The sequence below is a fragment of the Streptopelia decaocto genome (genome assembly GCF_964273445.1).
Source record: "Streptopelia decaocto genome assembly, contig: HAP1_SCAFFOLD_389, whole genome shotgun sequence".
Lineage (NCBI taxonomy): Eukaryota > Metazoa > Chordata > Aves > Columbiformes > Columbidae > Streptopelia > Streptopelia decaocto.
In genome coordinates, this window is record NW_028116072.1 from 53161 (window position 1) to 71876 (window position 18716).

An 18716-nucleotide genomic window follows, 5' to 3' on the forward strand; every position below is an offset into this window, starting at 1 on the left:
GGTCTCTATGGAGCCATATGGATTCTATAGGGTCCCCTCAAAGAAAATCACATGACACGTTTTCCCCCCAATTTCCCCCCAAATTCGAGGGGGGGCCTTTATTCCCCGCCCCTCCCCCCACAATCGGGGTGGCCCCTCCCCCAGTTTGGGGGGTTGGGGGGTGACCCCGCCCTCTTCCCCTCCCCCCTCATCGGCGCCGCCTCCGCACGAGGGTCCAACCATCTGGGGGGGGTGGGGAGGTCCCACACTCCATGGCCTGGGGGGGGAAATGATGTCATTGGTGAAGTCACCGATGACATCACCACCACCCCTTACCCCCCATGGGGGTCTCATCCCTGCACCCCCCATTTGGTGATGTCATCACTGCCCCCCCCACATGACATCATCACCAGATCCCTGACCATTTTGATGATATCACGATGACATCACCCCCCCCCCCGCTTTACCTCCTCCTCACTCTCCTCCTCCCCCTCCCTGGGGGGCGTGGCCATGTGAGGGGGCGTGTCCAGCGGGGTGGGCGGGGCTTGGCCATCCAGGCAGTGGGCAGAGCCAACCAGGCGGTGGGTGGGGTCATCCAGGTGGTGGGCGGAGTCATCCAGGGGGTGGGCGGAGTCATCCAGGGGGTGGGCGGTGGCCAGGGCGGCACGGAGGGCGGGGCCTCGTCGGGACAACGCCCCCAGCGCCTCCCCCACCCCCCTCGCGTCCCCCCGGCGCGCCCAGAGCGTCAGCAGCTCCCGGCTCACCTGCAGGGGGCGCTGCGTCAACTGGGGGGGCTGGGAGGGACTGGGATGGGACTGGGGGGGACTGGAGGGGGCTGAGAGGGACTGGGAAGGTCTGGGAGGAGGGTGGGAGGCTGCTGGGGCCATACTGGTTCATACTGGTCTATACTGGGAGTCACTGGAGGGTGCTGTGAGGGGACAAGTGTCATCAGAGGATGCTGATAGGACACTGGGGGGGTAACTGGGCTGTACTGGGAGGGGTCTGGGAGGCCACTGGTCCATACTGGTGTATACTGGGAGCCCACCTGCCGCAAGCTGCCGTCCTCCACGGCCGTGTCGAACTCATTGTCCATCACCTCGGCCAGAAACTCCTCCACCTCCTCCTCCTGCAGGTCCGCTGGGGGGTGGAGCCAAAAAAAGGGGCGTGGTCACCCCCACAAACCCCAGAAGGGACCCAGGCGTCCGGGGGGGGGGGGTAAAGGGAGGGGAATCCCCCAAAACTCACCATTTTGGGTAAAAAAGTCCTGCAGCGCTCCCGCCAACCAGGCGGCTTTTTCGGGGCTCTGGGGGCCCCCGAATCCCTGAGCTACTGCCAGCTGGGGGAGGGGCCAAAGGAGGACACGCCCCTTTCAGTGAGGCCCCACCCACTGTCCCCCAGAGGGGGTGGGGATGCCCTGGGGCTCCTCCCACTCCGTGGCTCCACCCCTTGTCCCCTCAGGGCCCTACACCCATGTTGCCCTGTGGCCCCGCCCCATGTGGCCCCGCCCCTTATTATCTCCCTATGACCCTGCCTCATGTGGCTCCACCCCCTGATTTTCTCCATGGCTCCGCCCCTTCCCCTATGGCTCCTCCCCCCATGTGGCTTCACCCCCTTGCTCCCCTACGGTTCTGCCCCCCATGACCCCACCCCATGTGGCCCCGCCCCTTGTTCTCTCCCTATGACCCCACCCCATGTGGCCCCGCCCCCTTATTCTTTCCATGACCCCTCCCCATGTGGCCCCACCCCCTTATTCTTTCCATGACCCCGCCCCCCTGTGGCCCCGCCCCTTATTATTTCCATTACCCCGCCCCCTTGTAATCTCTCCCTATGGCCCCGCCCCTTGTTTTCTCCATGACCCCGCCCCCCGTGGCCCCGCCCCCCTGTGGCCCCTTCCTCCCGTGGCCCCGCCCCCTCCGCTCTTCTTCCCCCGCTCCCCCGGGCGCTGCCGCTTCCCGCCTCGCGTCCCGTCCCCCCCCCCCGCCTCGATGTGTCCCCGGTTCCCCCCCCGCGGTGTCCCCCGTGCCCCCCCCGCTCCCCCCGCACCTGCAGCGCGGCCCATCCGCCCAGCACCGCCCGCACTCCCTGCGCGAACAGCCCTGGCTCCCCCAGCCCGCCCGCCGCCATCGCGGCGCCGCCGCAGCCCGCGCAGCCGAGCGCCGAGCGACCGAGCGGCACCGGGCGGGGCTGAGGGAAGGGGGCGTGGCCTCGGGGAGGACGGGGCGTGGCCTTGGGGTGGGCGGAGCGGACTACAGCTCCCGGCAGCCCGCGCGCGGCGGCGGCGGTCACGTGACGCGGGTGAGCGGGGAGGGGCGGGGGATGTATGGGGGATGTATAGGGGATGTGTGGGGGCTATAGGGAGCTACGGGGGCCCGTGGGGGGTGTAGGGGGTGGGGGGCATGTGGGGGCTATAGGGAGCGCGGGCACGCGGGGGATGCAGGGGCCATAGGGGCGTGTGGGGGCTATAGGTGATGGGGGGATGTATAGGGGGTGAGGGGATGTATAGGGGCTATAGGGGGCGGGGGGGGGCTATGGGGGCTTTAGAGTTGTGGGGGGACGTGGGGGCTATAGGGGCTTTAAGTGTGTATGGGGGCTATGGGGGATGTATAGGAGGTGGGGGCTTAATGAATTCCACCAAATTAATCAGCCCCTCTCCTAATTAATTAACACACTCCCCACTAATTACATCCCCTTAACGATGCCTCTTTGCCCCCCCCCACAGGTCCCCCTATAGGGGGCGGGTGACACTGGGGGGGGGACACGACATCCCCCCAAAATCCACCCCCGGACGCCTGGGTCCCCCTCCGGACACCTGGGTCCCCCTCCGGACGCCTGGGTCCCCCCCCCCGGACGCCTGGGTCCCCCCCCGGACGCCTGGGTCCCCCCCCCCAGACACCGGGGTTCCCCCCACCCCCATCCCATAAAGTCCCCAAATTCCCCCCGTGGTGCCCTTGTTATTTTGGGTGGGGACCCCCCAAAATTACGGGTAATTGAGGGTGGGGTGACCCCAAAATCAACAGGGGGGGGAACCCCAACCATGGGGGACCCCAACGTCCCCGCGTCCCCCCCCAAAACCGCTTCGTCCGCAAGAGCCTGGAGCCGTTGGCCAACGACGACGATGAAGAGGAACCACCCACCGGCGGCGGGAAAACGGGCAAATTCGGGGAAAACGCGGAGTTTCGGGGGGATTTGGGGGGTCGGGGGGACCCCAAAGCTGGGGGGGAGGAGGAGGAGGAGGAGATGAAGGCCGTGGCCACGTCGCCGGGGGGACGGTTCCTCAAGTTCGACGTGGAGTTGGGTCGAGGAGCCTTCAAAAGCGTCTTCAAGGGCTTCGACACCGACACGTGGGTGGAGGTCGCGTGGTGCGAGTTGCAGGTGAGCCCCCAAATTTGGGGGGGAAGGGGGAAAAATGGGGCGCGGGGTGAGGAGACCCCAAAATGAGGCGTGAGGGGGAGGGTTGGGGTGTAGAAATTGGCTTTTGAGCCTCTTCCACAGTCAAGGACACCCCAAAGTTCGTCATCAACCCAACAGTTGGTCCCTCAATTTGGTCTTGAACCTCTTAGATAGTCAATGACACCCCAAAATTCATCATCAATCCAATGGCTGGTCCCTCAAATTGGTCTTGAACCTCTTATGAAGTTAATGACACCCCAAAATTCATCACCAACCCAATGGTTGGTCCCTCAAATTGCTCTTGAACCTCTTACATAGTCAATGACACCCCAAAATTCATCATCAATCCAATGGTTGGTCCCTCAAATTGCTCTTGAACCTCTTACATAGTCAATGACACCCCAAAATTCATCATCAACCCAATGGTTGCTCCCTTAAATACATCTTGAACAACTTCTGAAGTCAATGACACCCCAAAATTGATCATCAATGCAATGGTTGGTCCCTCAAATTGATCTTGAGCCTCTTCCAACATCAAGAAGACCCAAAAACTCATCATCAAACCAAATTTTGGTCCCTCAAATTGATCTTGAGCTTCTTCTGAAGTCAATGACACCCCAAAATTCATCATCAACCCAACGGTTGCTCCCTTAAATCCATCTTGAACAACTTCTGAAGTCAATGACACCCCAAAATTCATCATCATCCCATTGGCTGGTCCCTCAAATTGATCTTGAACCCAATGGTTGGTCCCTCAAATTGATCTTGAGCCTCTTCCAACATCAAGAAGACCCAAAGACTCATCATCAAACCAAATTTTGGTCCCTCAAATTGATCTTGAGCTTCTTCTAAAGTCAATGGCACCCCAAAATCCATCTTGAACCCAACAGTTGGTCCCTCAAATGGATCTTGAACCTCTTAGATAGTCAAGGACACCCCAAAATTCATCATCAACCCAGCAGTTGGTCCCTCAAGTTGATCTTGAACCTCTTACAGAGTCAATGACACCCCAAAATTCATCATCAACCCAACGGTTGGTCCCTCAAATTGATCTTGAACCCAATGGTTGGTCCCTCAAATGGATCTTGAACCTCTTAGATAGTCAAGGACACCCCAAAATTCATCATCAACCCAACGGTTGGTCCCTTGAATTGATCTTGAGCTTCTTCTGAAGTCAATGACACCCCAAAAATCATCATCAACCCAATGGTTGCTCCCTTAAATCCATCTTGAACAACTTCTGAAGTCAACGACACCCCAAAATTCATCACCAACCCAACCTTTGGTCCCTCAAATTGACCTTCAACCTCACGTTCCCCTCCCCAAACCCCCCAAATTTCTCCCTTTGCCCCCAAACTCACCCCCTAACAACGCGTCCCCCCCCAGGACCGCAAGCTGAGCAAGGCGGAGCAGCAGCGCTTCAAGGAGGAGGCCGAGATGCTGAAGGGGCTCCAGCACCCCAACATCGTGCGCTTCTACGACTCCTGGGAGTCCACCCTCAAGGGCAAGAAATGCATCGTCCTCGTCACCGAGCTCATGACCTCGGGCACCCTCAAGACGTAGGTGACGCCGCGGGGCGGCGGGGTGACCACCCCGTGGGTTATTGTCACCACCTCGTGGGTTGTTTCCACCACTCTATGGGTTATTGTCACCAGTGGGTCGTTGTCACCACCCCATGGGTTATTGTCACCACCTTGTGGGTTGTTTCCACCACCTCGTGGGTTGTTTCCACCACTCTATGGGTTATTGTCACCACCTTGTGGGTTGTTTCCACCACTCTATGGGTTATTGTCACCACCTTGTGGGTTGTTTCCACCACCCTGTGGGTTATTGTCACCAGTGGGTCGTTGTCACCACCCCATGGGTTATTGTCACCACCTTGTGGGTTGTTTCCACCACTCTATGGGTTATTGTCACCACCTCGTGGGTTGTTTCCACCACTCTATGGGTTATTGTCACCAGTGGGTCGTTGTCACCACCCCATGGGTTATTGTCACCACCTCGTGGGTTGTTTCCACCACTCTATGGGTTATTGTCACCAGTGGGTCGTTGTCACCACCCCATGGGTTATTGTCACCACCTTGTGGGTTGTTTCCACCACTCTATGGGTTATTGTCACCAGTGGGTCGTTGTCACCACCCCATGGGTTATTGTCACCACCTCGTGGGTTGTTTCCACCACTCTATGGGTTATTGTCACCAGTGGGTCGTTGTCACCACCCCATGGGTTATTGTCACCACCTTGTGGGTTGTTTCCACCACCCCATGGGTTATTGTCACCACCTTGTGGGTTGTTTCCACCACCTTGTGGGTTGTTTCCACCACCCCGTGGGTTATTGTCACCACCTCGTGGGTTGTTTCCACCACTCTGTGGGTTATTGTCACCAGTGGGTCGTTGTCACCACCCCATGGGTTATTGTCACCACCTCGTGGGTTGTTTCCACCACTCTATGGGTTCTTGTCACCAGTGGGTCGTTGTCACCACCCCATGGGTTATTGTCACCACCTTGTGGGTTGTTTCCACCACCCTGTGGGTTATTGTCACCACCTCGTGGGTTGTTTCCACCACCCTGTGGGTTATTGTCACCAGTGGGTCGTTGTCACCACCCCATGGGTTATTGTCACCACCTTGTGGGTTGTTTCCACCACTCTATGGGTTATTGTCACCACCTTGTGGGTTGTTTCCACCACTCTATGGGTTATTGTCACCACCTCGTGGGTTGTTATGACCACCCTATGGGTTATTGTCACCAGTGGGTCGTTGTCACCACCCCATGGGTTATTGTCACCACCTCGTGGGTTGTTTCCACCACTCTATGGGTTATTGTCACCACCTTGTGGGTTGTTTCCACCACCCTGTGGGTTATTGTCACGCCACGGGGTGGCACCCGGAGGAGAAGAAACGCCGACGTCTCCATGGGTTCCCACCACGCCGTAGGTATCTCAAGAGGTTCAAGGTGATGAAGCCCAAGGTGTTGCGGAGCTGGTGCCGGCAGATCCTGAAGGGGCTGCAGTTCCTGCACACGCGCACGCCGCCCATCATCCACCGCGACCTCAAGTGCGACAACATCTTCATCACCGGCCCCACCGGCTCGGTGAAGATCGGCGACCTGGGCCTGGCCACCTTGATGCGGACGTCGTTCGCCAAGAGCGTCATCGGTGAGCGGCCGGCGGTGGCGCTCGCGGTGACCAATCAACGGGGGTTGTCACCAGTGGGTTGTTGGCGCCGCCCTGTGGGTTGTTGGCGCCACCCCGCGGGTTGTTGTCACCACCCTGTGGGTTGTCAGCAGTGGGTTGTTGTCACCATCCTGTGGATATTGTCACCAGTGGGTTGTTGTCACCACCCCGTGGGTTGTTGTCACCATCCTGTGGGTTGTTGTCACCAGTGGGTTGTTTTCACCACCCTGTGGATATTGTCACCCATGGGTTGTTGTCACCACCCCATGGGTTACTGTCACCAGTGGGTCGTTGTCACCACCCCATGGGTTATTGTCACCACCTCGTGGGTTGTTTCCACCACTCAATGGGTTGTCGTCGCCAGTGGGTTGTTTTCACCATCCCACGGGTTGTTGTCACCACCCTGTGGGTTGTCACCAGTGGGTTATTGTCACCAGTGGGTTATTGTCACCACCCCATGGGTCATTTTCACCAACCTACGGGTTGCTGTCACCACCCTATGGGTTATTGTCACCAGTGGGTTGTTGCCACCACCCTGTGGGTTATTGTCACCACCCCATGTATTGTTATGACCATGCCATGGGTTATTGTCACCACCTTGTGGGTTGTTTCCACCACTCTATGGGTTATTGTCACCAGTGGGTCATTGCCACCACCCCGTGGATTGTTGTCACCACCCCACGGGTTATTGTCACCACCCCGTGGATTGTTACGACCACCCCATGGGTTATTGTCACCACCTCGTGGGTTGTTTCCACCACTCTATGGGTTATTGTCACCAGTGGGTTGTGGGTTGTTTTTACCACCCTGTGGGTTGTTGTCACCAGTGGGCTGTTGTCACCAGTGGGTTATTGTCACCACCCCATGGGTTATTTTCACCAACCCGCGGGTTGCTGTCACCACCCCATGGGTTATTGTCACCATCTCGGGGGTTGTTTCCACCACTCTATGGGTTATTGTCACCAGTGGGTCGTTGTCACCACCCTGTGGGTTATTGTCACCACCCCATGGGTTGTTTCCACCACCCTGTGGGTTATTGTCACCACCTCGGGGGTCGTTGCCACCACCCTGTGGGTTACTGTCACCCGCGGGCCGTTGCCGCCCGCAGGGACGCCGGAGTTCATGGCTCCCGAGATGTACGAGGAGCGTTACGACGCGTCGGTGGACGTCTACGCCTTCGGGATGTGCATGTTGGAGATGGGCACCTCCGAGTACCCCTACGCCGAGTGCCGCAACGCCGCGCAGATCTACCGCAAAGTCACCAGCGTGGGTACCGCGCGGCTCCGGCTGCGGCTGCGGCTGCGGCGCCGGGTCAGCACCCTCCTCCTCCTCCTCCTCCTCCTCGCAGGGCATCAAACCCGCCAGCTTCGAGAAGGTGACGGACCCCGAGGTGAAGGAGATCATCGAGGGCTGCATCCGGCAGAACAAGGACGAGAGGTGCCAGCGGGGTCCTGGGGCATCTGGGGACATTTTGGACAATTTAGGGAAAATTGGGAAATTTTGGAAAATTTTGGGAAAATTGGGAAATTAGGAAAATCTGGGAAAATTGGGAAATTAGGAAAATTTGGGAAAATTTAGGAAATTTTTCCAAAATTTTCGCAAATTTTCCCAAATTTCCTAAATTCTCCCAAATTTTCCCAAATTGGGAAATTTAGGACAATTTTGGGAAAATTGGGAAATTTAGGAAAATTTTGGGAAAATTGGGAAATTTGGGAAAATTGGGAAATTTTGGAAAATTTAGGAAATTTGGGAAAATTTTGGAAAAATTGGGAAAATTCAGGAAATTTGGGAAAATTTTGGAAAAATTGGGAAATTTAGGAAAAATTGGGAAATTTAGGAAAATTTTGGGAAAATTCAGGGAAAATTGGGAAATTAGGAAAAATTTGGAAAAAATGGGAAATTAGGAAAATTTTGGAAAAATTTGGAAATTTAGGAAAATTTTGGGAAAATTGGGAAATTTTGGAAAAAATGGGAAATTTAGGAAAATTTTGGACAGTTCAGGGAAAATTGGGAAATTTTGGAAAAAATGGGAAAAAATGGGAAATTAGGAAAATTTTGGAAAAATTTGGAAATTTGGGAAAATTTTGGAAAAATTGGGAAATTTAGGAAAATTTTGGAAAATTCAGGAAAAAATGGGAAATTCTGGAAAATTTTGGGAAAAATTGGGAAATTAGGAAAATTTTGGAAATTTGGGAAAATTTCGGAAAAATTGGGAAATTTTGGAAAAATGGGGAAATTTAGGAAAATTTTGGAAAATTCAGGAAAAATTGGGAAATTTTGGAAAATTTTGGGAAAAATTGGGAAATTTTGGAAAATTTAGGAAAAATTGGGAAATTTAGGAAAATTTTGGAAATTTAGAAAAATTTTGGAAAATTTAGGAAACCTAGGAAAATTCTGGAAAATTCTGTAAAAATTTTAAACCTCCAAATTCTCTATTTTAAAGCTCCAAATTCTGTATTTTAAAGCTCTGAATTCTCTATTTTAAAGCTCAAAATCCTCTATTTTAAACCTCCAAATTCTCCATTTTAAATTCAAATTCTCTATTTTAAATCTCAGAATTCTCTATTTTAAGGCTCCAAATTCTATATTATTTTAAGGGTCCAAATTCTCTATTTTAAAGCTCAAAAATCTCTATTTTAACCCCCCAAATTCTCTATTTTAAAGCTCCAAATTCTGTATTTTAAGGCTCCAAATTCTCTATTTTAAGGGTCCAAATTCTGTATTTTAAAGCTCACAATTCTGTACTTTAAAACTCACAATTCTCTATTTTAAAGCTCCAAATTCTCCATTTTAAACCTCAAAATCCTCAATGTTAAACCTCAAAATCCTCTATTTCAAACCTCCAAACTCTCCATTTTAAACCTCAAAATCCTCAATGTTAAACCTCAAAATTCTCCATTTTAAACCTCCAAACTCTCTATTTTAAATCTCCAAATCTCCAAATCCAAAGCTGGTTTTAAGGCCCGAAGGGCACGTTGGTGGCTCCATCGCCCACTCGGCGCCCGCTGTCCCCAGGCTGTCCATCCGCGACCTGCTGGGCCACGTGTTCTTCTCGGAGGACACGGGGCTGCGCGTGGCGCTGGCCGAGCCCGACCGGGGCGACGGAGCCGCCCTGGCGCTGCGCCTCTGGGTGGAGGACCCCAGGAAGCTCAAGGGCAAGCACAAGGACAACGAGGCCATCGAGTTCAAGTTCAACCTGGACGTCGACGTCCCCGAGGAGGTGGCCATGGAGATGGTGAGACGCGAATACGGCGCGGGATGGGGGTTCCGGTGGGTTTGGGGCTCAACGAGGTTGAGGAACCTTCAAAGTTCATCTTGAACCCAACAGCTGGTCCCTCAAATTGGTCTTGAGCCTCTTCCAAAGCCAAGGACACCCCAAAGTTCATCTTGAAGCCAACAGTTGGTCCCTCAAATTGGCCTTGAACCTCTTAAAAAGACAAGGACACCCCAAAATTCATCTTGAAGCCAACAGTTGGTCCCTCAAATTGGTCTTGAACCCCATAAAAAACCGAGAACACCCCAAAATTCATCTTGAACCCAATGGTTGGTCCCTCAAATTGGCCTTGAACCTCTTAAAAAGCCAAGAACACCCCAAAATTCATCTTGAACCCAATGGTTGGTCCCTCAAATTGGTCTTGAACCCCATAAAAAGCCAAGGACACCCCAAAATTCACCACCAACCCAATAGTTGGTCCCTCAAATTGATCTTGAGCCTCTTCCAAAGCCAAGGACACCCCAAAATTCATCTTAAACCCAATGGTTGGTCCCTCAAATTGGTCTTGAACCCAATGGTTGGTCCCTCAAATTGATCTTGAGCCTCTTCCAAAGCCAAGGACACCCCAAAATTCATCTTGAACCCAATGGTTGGTCCCTCAAATTGATCTTGAGCCTCTTCCAAAGCCAAGGACACCCCAAAATTCATCTTGAAGCCAACAGTTGGTCCCTCAAATTGATTTTGAACCCCATAAAAAACCAAGAACACCCCAAAGTTCATCTTGAACCCAACGGTCAGTCCATCAAATTGACCTTGAAGCTCTTCCAAAGCCAAGAACATCCCAAAGTTCATCTTGAACCCAACAGTTGATCCATCAAATTGGTCTTGAAGCCCTTAACAAGCCAAGGACACCCCAAAATTCATCATCAGCCCTCATGTGGGTCCCTCACGTTGCCGGGCCCCCCCGTATTTGCCCTCCCGACCCAGGTGAAGTCGGGGTTCTTCCACGAGAGCGACTCCAAAGCCGTGGCCAAATCCATCCGCGACCGCCTGACCCTGGTGAGGAAGATGAGGGAGAAGAACCGAGCGCGACGTGACACCGAGGACCCCGAGGGCGACCAGCGGGGCCACCAACCGCCGGGACGTCCCCCCGGTGAGACCCCGTCCCCAAAACGTCACCTCCCCGCCCCGCCAACTCGCTCATCGTTGGGTTGTTCCTCAACAGTGGATGAGAACGGGGCCACCGCCGATGTCACCGAGGCCGCCGCGCAGGTTGGGGGTGGTGGCTTGGGGACGGCGGGACCCCCCCGAGATGGGACGTCGGGGGACGTCAGCGGAGGTGCCACCACCGCGGTGGGCGATGGGGAGATGATGGGGGTCGGGGTGATGTGGGGACAGGGGGTGGTGGCGCCTGGGGCGCCGGGGACGGGGGTGGCACCAGCCCTGGAGATGGCACCGGCCTTGGAGGTGCCACCACCAGCTGAGATGCCACCAGGTGCAGAGGTGCCACCCACCCTGGAGATGCCACCAGCCATGGAGATGCCACCGTGGCCATTGATGCCACCAGCTCTGGGGATGCCACCAGCTCCAGAGATGCCACCAGCAGCCCTTGTGATGCCACCAGCTCAAGAGATGCCACCAAGCATGATGGTGCCACCTCCGTCTGAGATGCCACCTGCTCCAGGGATGCCACCAGCCATGGGGCTGTCACCAGCACAAGGGGTGGCAGCTCTGTCTGTGATGCCACCAGCCATGGAGATGCCACCAGCCCCAATGATGCCACCAGCCCCAATGATGCCACCAACCCAAGAGATGCCACCAACCCTGGTGATGCCACCAGCCCCAGTGATGCCACCAGCCCAAGAGATGCCACCAACCCTGGTGGTGCCACCTCCATCCATGATGCCACCAGCCCCAGTGATGCCACCAGCCCAAGAGATGCCACCAACCCTGGTGGTGCCACCTCCATCCATGATGCCACCAGCCCCAGTGATGCCACCAGCCCAAGAGATGCCACCAACCCTGGTGGTGCCACCTCCATCCATGATGCCACCAGCCCCAGTGATGCCACCAGCCCAAGAGATGCCACCAACCCTGGTGGTGCCACCTCCATCCATGATGCCACCAGCCCCAGTGATGCCACCAGCCCAAGAGATGCCACCAACCCTGGTGGTGCCACCTCCATCCATGATGCCACCAGCTCCAGGGATGTCACCAGTCCCAGTGATGCCACCTCCATCCATGATGCCACCAACCATGGTGGTGCCACCAGCCCCAGGGTTGTCACCAGCCCCAGTGATGCCACCTCCATCCATGATGCCACCAACCATGGTGGTGCCACCAGCCCCAGGGTTGTCACCAGCCCCAGGGATGTCACCAGCTCCAGTGATGCCACCTCCATCTGAGATGCCACCAGCCCAAGAGATGCCACCAACTCTGGTGGTGCCACCTCCATCCGTGATGCCATCAACCATGGTGGTGCCACCAGCCCCAGGGATGTCACCAGCCCCAGGGATGTCACCAGCTCCAGTGATGCCACCTCCATCCGAGATGCCACCAACCATGATGGTGCCACCTCCATCCATGATGCCACCAACCCCAGTGATGCCACCAACCTCAGTGATGCCACCAACCCCAGGGATGCCACCCCCCACCGAACCCCCAGACCCCATGTCCCACCTCCACGTCCCCGAGGCCACCACCATTGTCCCCGAGGCCACCGCCGTTGTCCCCGACGCCAAACCCGAGCGCTGCCGACTACGCCGCCCGTCCTGCCCGCGCCCCGAGAAGGTTCCTCGCTTCCAACTCACCGTCCTCCAGGTGGGAGGGGACAATTTGGGAGGGTGGGGACACTTTGGGGAGGGGACACGTGGTGACGCCCCATAACTCATGTCCCCAACCCCATAGGTCTCGTCCCCCGGGGACAACACGGTCGAGTGTCAACTGGAGACCCACGACAGCAAGATGGTGACATTCAAGTTCGACGCCGATGGGGACGCCCCTGAGGACATCGCGTGTTACATGGTGACACCCCCGTGTCCCCGAAGCCCAAAACTCCTCCCCCTGCCCCCAAACCCCGCCCACAATTAATGTCACCCCCCCCCCAAACTTGTCCCCGTGAAGGTTGAGGACAACTTCGTGCTGGAGGCCGAGCGGGAGAAGTTCGTGGAGGAGCTCAAGGCCATTGTCACCCGGGCAAGGGGGCTCCTCGGTGGCCCCCACGTGGACACCCAGGTGCCACACCCACCCCCGGACGCCTGGGTCCCTTCCCCACCTCCATGTGTGTGTGTCCCCACCCCGGACGCCTGGGTCCCTTCCCCACCTCCATGTGTGTGTGTCCCCACCCCGGACGCCTGGGTCCCTTCCCCACCTCCATGTGAGTGTGTCCCCCCACCCCCGGACGCCTGGGTCCACAATTTGACCATGTCCCCCCCATGTGTCTCCTTGTAGGTGGCACCTTCGGAGCAAGTTGGTGGCGGTGAGTGGTGACAGGTGGGGCGGGGTGGCCACGCCCACTCTGACCCCGCCCACCCTGACCCCGCCCCCCTCCCCCTCCCCAGAATGTCCCCCCCAGTTGTCACCTGTGGGGCGCTGGAGGTTTTGTATCAACCAGACCATCAGGAACCGCGATGTCACCGGTGGGTCACCTGAAAAGGGGACACGGGGACACTGGTGTCACCTCCCCCACGTGGAGGGGACGCTGGTGTCACCTCCCCCATGTGGTGGTGGCATCTCCTTGTAGGTCCTGGGGGACCCCAACCCACCCAGAGGACCTTGGGGACATCGCATGGTGGTGACGTCCCTGAAGGACCAGGGACGGTTGTCACCGGTCCCCAAGAACCTGCTGCCCCTGGAGGACAAGAGGCGATTGTCCCCAAACCCGGTGACCTGGGTGGCCCTCAAGACCAGGAGACCATTGTCCCCAAACCCGGTGACCTGGATGCACCCAAGGGACAAGAGACAATTGTCCCCGAAGCCCAAGAGCTTGGTGGCCCTGGGGGACAGGAGATGATTGTCCCCAAAGCCTGTGACCAGGGGACAATTGTCACCAGCTCTGGGGAGCAGGAGGGACCTGCCCAACCCGATGTCCTTGTCCCCAAAGCTCAAGAGCTCGATGGCCACCAAGGAGCAGAGACCGTTGTCCCCAAAGCTCAGGGACAAGGGACAATTGTCACCGGAGCTGGGGAGCAGGACACCCCCACAGGACCAGAGGTGACTGTCCCCAACCCCAGGACATGGTGTCCCCAAACCTTGATGTCCCCAACCCCAAGACCTTGATACCCCCAACCCTCGTTGTCCCCAAGTCCCCGGTGTCCCCCCCATTTTTTGGGGTGCCACTGCCCCCCTTACCCCTCCTTTCCACAGGTGCCCCCCCCGGCCTGTCCCTGTCCCCCACCCGGTGACAAGAGAGCATGGGGCCGCCGGATCCGCCGCTGGGCCCAGCGCCTGCGCCTGCCCCCCCCCGCCATGGGGAGCCCCCCCAGAACAGGTACTGTCACCCCCCCATTTATAGCCCCCCCATTTGTAGCCCCCCCCATTTTATCCCATTTTTATTCCCCATTTATAGCCCCCCCATTTTATCCCATTTTTATTCCCCATTTATAGCCCCCCCATTTTATCCCATTTTTATCCCCCATTTATAGCCCCCCCATTTCTAACCCCCCATTCATCACCCCCATTTAGCCCCCCTCATTTATAGCCCCCCCATTTTTACCCTCCCATTTATCACCCCCACCTTCCACCCCCCCCCCCCAACTCACACCCTGTGTCCCCCCCCAATAGGGGACACGGCGGAACTCGGGGACCCCCCCCAGCACTGCCAGGTGGGTTTTTGGGGGCACCCCCCCCCCCCCCCCACCCAGGGACTCCAAATCCCCCCCATTTAATATTTATCCCCCCCCCCCAGCCTCTAACGACACCCGAACCGAGCGCCCCCCCCCGAACCGAATGGGGGGACCCCAGTTCGGAAAGCGAAAGCGGGGGGGGAATTTGGGGTCCCCCCCACCCCCCAGGGGCTCCCCCCCGCCGCGCCCCCCCGCCCGGGTCCCCATCGTCCCCCATGAGCAGCGACGGGGACACGGACCCTGAAGATGAAGATTTACGGGCGGAATTACGCAAATTACGGGAAAAGTAAGTTTGGGGGGGTGGCGGGGGGGTTGGGGGGGTCCCTAATTTTGGGGGACCCCCCCCTTGAACCCCCAAAACCCCCCAAAAAGGCACATTCGGGAGGTGGTGACGTTACGGGCGCAGCAGGACCAGGAGCTGCGGGAACTTCAGGGGCGGCTGCACACCCGGAGAAACCCCCAAAATGGGGGAGACCCCCCAAAGTATGGGGGGGAACCCCCAGGGGGATTGTGGGGAGCCGGGGGTCCCCACGACGGCTTCGGGGGGTCAAGGGAAGAGGACAGGGACGGGGAGCGAATGGAACAGGTTGGGGGGGAAAGGGGGATTTGGGGGTTTCAGGGGGCGTTTGGGGGTGTCTGTGGGCTGGGGAGGGGGGTTGGGGTCTAAATAGGGGATTTGGGGGTGCAGGGAGGGTTTTGGGGTGTAAAGGGGGGATTTGGGGGTTCAAGGAGGGGTTTTGGGGTGTCCCATGGTTTGGGGAAGGGGATTTTTGGGGTGTAAAGGGGGAATATTGGGGTTCAAGGGGGGTTTAGGGGGTGCAAAAGGGGGTATTGGGGGTCTGGGAAGGTGATTTTGGGGGTAAGGGAGGTTTTGGGGTTCAGGGAGGGGTTTTGGGGTGTAATGTGGGGGGTTTGGGGGTTTCCCATGGTTCGGGGAGTGGGATTTGGGGTGTAAAGGGGGGAATTTGGGGTTCAAGGAGGAGTTTTGGGGGTTTTGAGGTCCTGCATGGTTTGCGGGGGGGATTTAGAGGCATAAAAGGGGGATTTAGGGGCATGGGGATTAAGATTTTAGGTACACCGGACTTTAGGACCCCCCCACCCCCGGACGCCTGGGTTCCCTCTCCCAGCCCCCCCAAACCCCCCGGCCCCCCAAAAGAAGGGACTGTTCACCCCCGACCTGCACCGGCTGGTGGACGAATGGGCGCAGGATACGGCCCGAGCGCAGGTGAATTTGGGGGACCCCCCCGAACCCCCTTTTCTTATAGGGCACGTTGGGGGGGTCCCTAATACTTAAAACCCCCCTTTTTCCCCAAAAAAAACCCCACAGGGCACCTCGTCGTGGGTGACGACCCTGCGCAGCGTCCGTGTGAACCCCCAAATTGGGGGGGGACCCCCCGAAAAGCGACCCCCATGGGAGGGGCTGTCCCTTCCCCCCCCGGACCCTAAAATGGCTGCACTGGCCCAAATTCCCCTCGTTTGCCCCAAAATTCCTCGGGTTTGGGTCATGTCCCCCCCTTAGAACCCACTTGTGGGGTGACCCCGCTTTTCAGCTCCAAAATCACCTTGTTTCAACCCCAAAATTGCCCCATTTCACCCCAAAATGCCCTTTTTGGAGCTTTCCCGCCTTTTTTCACCCCTCCATGAGGTAAATCCCTTTTCAGCTCCAAAATCTTCTCATTTCACCCCAAAATGCCCCTTTTTTGGGTGTTCCTGCCTTTTTTCACCCCTCCATGAGGTAAACTCCCATTTCAGCCCCAAAATCTCCTCATTTCACCCCAAAAATGCCCTTTTTTGGTGTTCCCGCCTTTTTTCTCCCCTCCATGAGGTAAACTCCCATTTCAGCCCAAAATCTCCCCATATTCCCCCCAAATTGCCCCATTTCACCCCAAAACGCCCTTTTTGGAGCTTTCCGCCTTTTTCCACCCCTCCATGAGCTAAACTCCCATTTCAGCCCCAAATCGCCTCATTCACCCCAAAATGCCCTTTTTGGCTGTTCCCGCCTTTTTTCACCCCTCCATGAGGTAAATCCCCTTTTCAGCCGCAAAATCACCTCATTTCCCCCAAAATCACCTCATTTCACCCCCAAATGCCCTTTTTTGGCTGTTCCCGCCTTTTTTCACCCCTCCATGAGGTAAATCCCCTTTTTAGACCCAAAATCTCCTAATTTCCCCCCAAAATCACCTCATTTCACCCCCAAATGCCCTTTTTTGGGTGTTCCCGCCTTTTTTCTCCTCTCCATGAGGTAAACTCCAATTTCAGCCCCAAAATCTCCCCATATTCCCCCCAAATTGCCCCATTTCACCCCAAAATGCCCTTTTTGGGAGCTTTCCCACCTTTTTCCACCCCTCCATGAGCGAAACTCCCATTTCAGCCCCCAAATCGCCTAATTTCACCCCAAAATGCCTTTTTTGGCCGTTCCCGCCTTTTTTCACCCCTCCATGCGGTAAATCCCCTTTTCAGCCCCAAAATCACCTCATTTCACCCCAAAACGCCCTTTTTGGAGCTTTCCCGCCTTTTTCACCCCTCCATGAGTAAGCTCTCATTTCAGCCCAAAATCTCCTCATTTCCCCCCAAAATCTCCTCATTTCCCCCCAAAATGCCCTTTTTGGAGCTTTCCCGCCTTTTTTCACCCCTCCGTGAGGTAAATCCCCTTTTCAGCCACAAAATCACCTCATTTCACCCCAAAATGTCCTTTTTTGGCTGTTCCCGCCTTTTTCACCCCTCCATGAGGTAAATCCCCTTTTCAGCCCCCAAATCGCCTCATTTCACCCAAAACACCCTTTTTTGGCCCATTCACCCTTTTTCACCCCCCGCATGAGGCAACCGCAGTTTTTAGCCCCAAAATGGGCACATTTCACCCCAAAACGCCACCACTTGAACTCCAAGCCCTCACTCACCCCTTTACTTGCTCCCAAAATCCCCGTTTCTTACCCCAAACCCACTCGGAGCCCCCAAACCGCTGTGTTTCGCCCCAAACCCCCCTGCATGCCTGGAATTCCTTTTAACACAGCCTGGCAAAGGGGACCTGGCCGTACTGGTGTCACTTGTCCCCTCATACTGGTCGTACTGGTGCCACTGCCCCTCCTCTACTTCCCCCTCCTCTCCCCAGCCCAATTTTGGGTAATTTCTTTGTGTTTTCCGCTCATCTACCTCACCTCTTCACCAGCCAGCGAGCTTTGGGGGTGAATTCCGTGTGTTCGGGGCCGGGGCGTTTAATTTATTTCTTTTTTTTTTTTTTTTTTTTTTGTAAATTATTATAAAGTGCGAAAAAAAGCCCAAAGTAGAGAAATAAAATCGTTGGGGGGGGCAGAGGGGGGGCGCCACACCTAAGATGGCCGCCGCGCTCGCCACTCCAGATGGCGGCGCTTCCATTGACCGCCTATGGGGAGGAGCGAGGACGCGCCCTTCCCAAGATGGCGCCCGGCGACCTTCCCAAGATGGCGGCGCTTCCATTGCCTGCCTATGGGGTGGCGCGAGGACGCGCCCTTCCCAAGATGGCGCCCGGCGACCTTCCCAAGATGGCGGCGCTTCCATTGCCTGCCTATGGGGTGGCGCGAGGACGCGCCCTTCCCAAGATGGCGCCCGGCGACCTTCCCAAGATGGCGGCGCGGCGCGGTCAAAATGGCGCCTGAGCCCCGCCCTCTCCCCCGTCCCCCCCCTTCTCGTTTCCGCGTTTGAATAAAACTTTATCGGGTGACCGGAGCCGGGCAGGAGCCGCGGCGGCGGCGGCGGCACCGAGGCCGGGCCGGGCCCGGGCGGCGGTAACCGGGAGGTGGCGGTGGAACGGCCGGGAAAGGCCTCAGGCCCGGCCGGGGGCGCCTGCGGCCTAGTCGGGAGGTGGCGGTGGGGGACGCGCAGGCCTCGCGGGGAGCCCGCGGCCTTGTAGGCCTCAAGGCGGGGGGCACTGGGACCCTATAGGCTCTATAGGGGGGGAGGGACCCTATAGAGTGGGGCTGGAGCCCTGTAGACCGTTTGCGGGGAGCCCCGGGGCCCTGTAGGCTCTTGGGGCCCTATAGGCCCCTTTTTGGGGCCCTATAGGCCTTTGTGGGAGGGATCCCAGGGACCTATAGACTCTTTTGGGGGTGTCGTAGGGCCCTATAGAGCAAGGGAGGC

At 56.9% G+C, this 18716-nt stretch overlaps 2 protein-coding genes and 1 long non-coding RNA gene across 3 annotated transcripts; 2 read left to right on the top strand and 1 right to left on the bottom strand.

Moving 5' to 3' along the window:
* Positions 1–78: 78 nt before the first annotated feature.
* TSR2 (TSR2 ribosome maturation factor) lies at positions 79–2144 on the bottom strand. The gene is made up of 5 exons (XM_082077023.1): positions 2023–2144; positions 1225–1315; positions 1025–1116; positions 447–743; positions 79–256 (listed from the first exon to the last, which is right to left on the bottom strand). The coding sequence occupies exons 1-5, from the start codon at positions 2101–2103 to the stop codon at positions 188–190; spliced, it is 630 nt and encodes a 209-aa protein (XP_081933149.1). The 5' UTR covers positions 2104–2144; the 3' UTR covers positions 79–187.
* A 427-nt stretch (positions 2145–2571) lies between these two features.
* Positions 2572–15054, top strand: WNK3 (WNK lysine deficient protein kinase 3; the record flags this gene model as incomplete). The annotated part of the gene is made up of 20 exons (XM_082077021.1): positions 2572–2580; positions 3067–3351; positions 4756–4928; positions 6307–6527; positions 7654–7811; positions 7894–7982; positions 9561–9780; positions 10747–10912; positions 10985–11147; positions 11444–12090; positions 12425–12579; positions 12667–12783; positions 12883–12993; positions 13210–13237; positions 13320–13397; positions 13502–13971; positions 14125–14248; positions 14542–14582; positions 14666–14889; positions 14976–15054. Coding segments are annotated over 20 exons (3558 nt in total), but the record flags the coding sequence as incomplete, so codon positions are not given.
* Positions 15055–15161: 107 nt separating this feature from the next.
* On the top strand, positions 15162–16040 carry LOC309452395. The gene is made up of 3 exons (XR_014186538.1): positions 15162–15189; positions 15731–15828; positions 15931–16040. It is a non-coding gene; the product is annotated as an uncharacterized lncRNA (long non-coding RNA).
* The last annotated feature ends 2676 nt before the right edge of the window (positions 16041–18716 follow it).

Excerpts from the sequence above, each read along its gene's own strand:
- TSR2 (XM_082077023.1), bottom strand. The coding sequence starts at position 2,103 with ATGGCGGCGGGCGGGCTGGGGGAGCCAGGGCTGTTCGCGCAGGGAGTG. Across the intron at positions 1,117-1,224 it reads GGACTTTTTTACCCAAAATG|CGGACCTGCAGGAGGAGGAG; the intron begins GTGAGTTTTGGG and ends TCCACCCCCCAG. Across the intron at positions 257-446 it reads AGGAGGAGAGTGAGGAGGAG|GCCATGGAGTGTGGGACCTC; the intron begins GTAAAGCGGGGG and ends TTCCCCCCCCAG.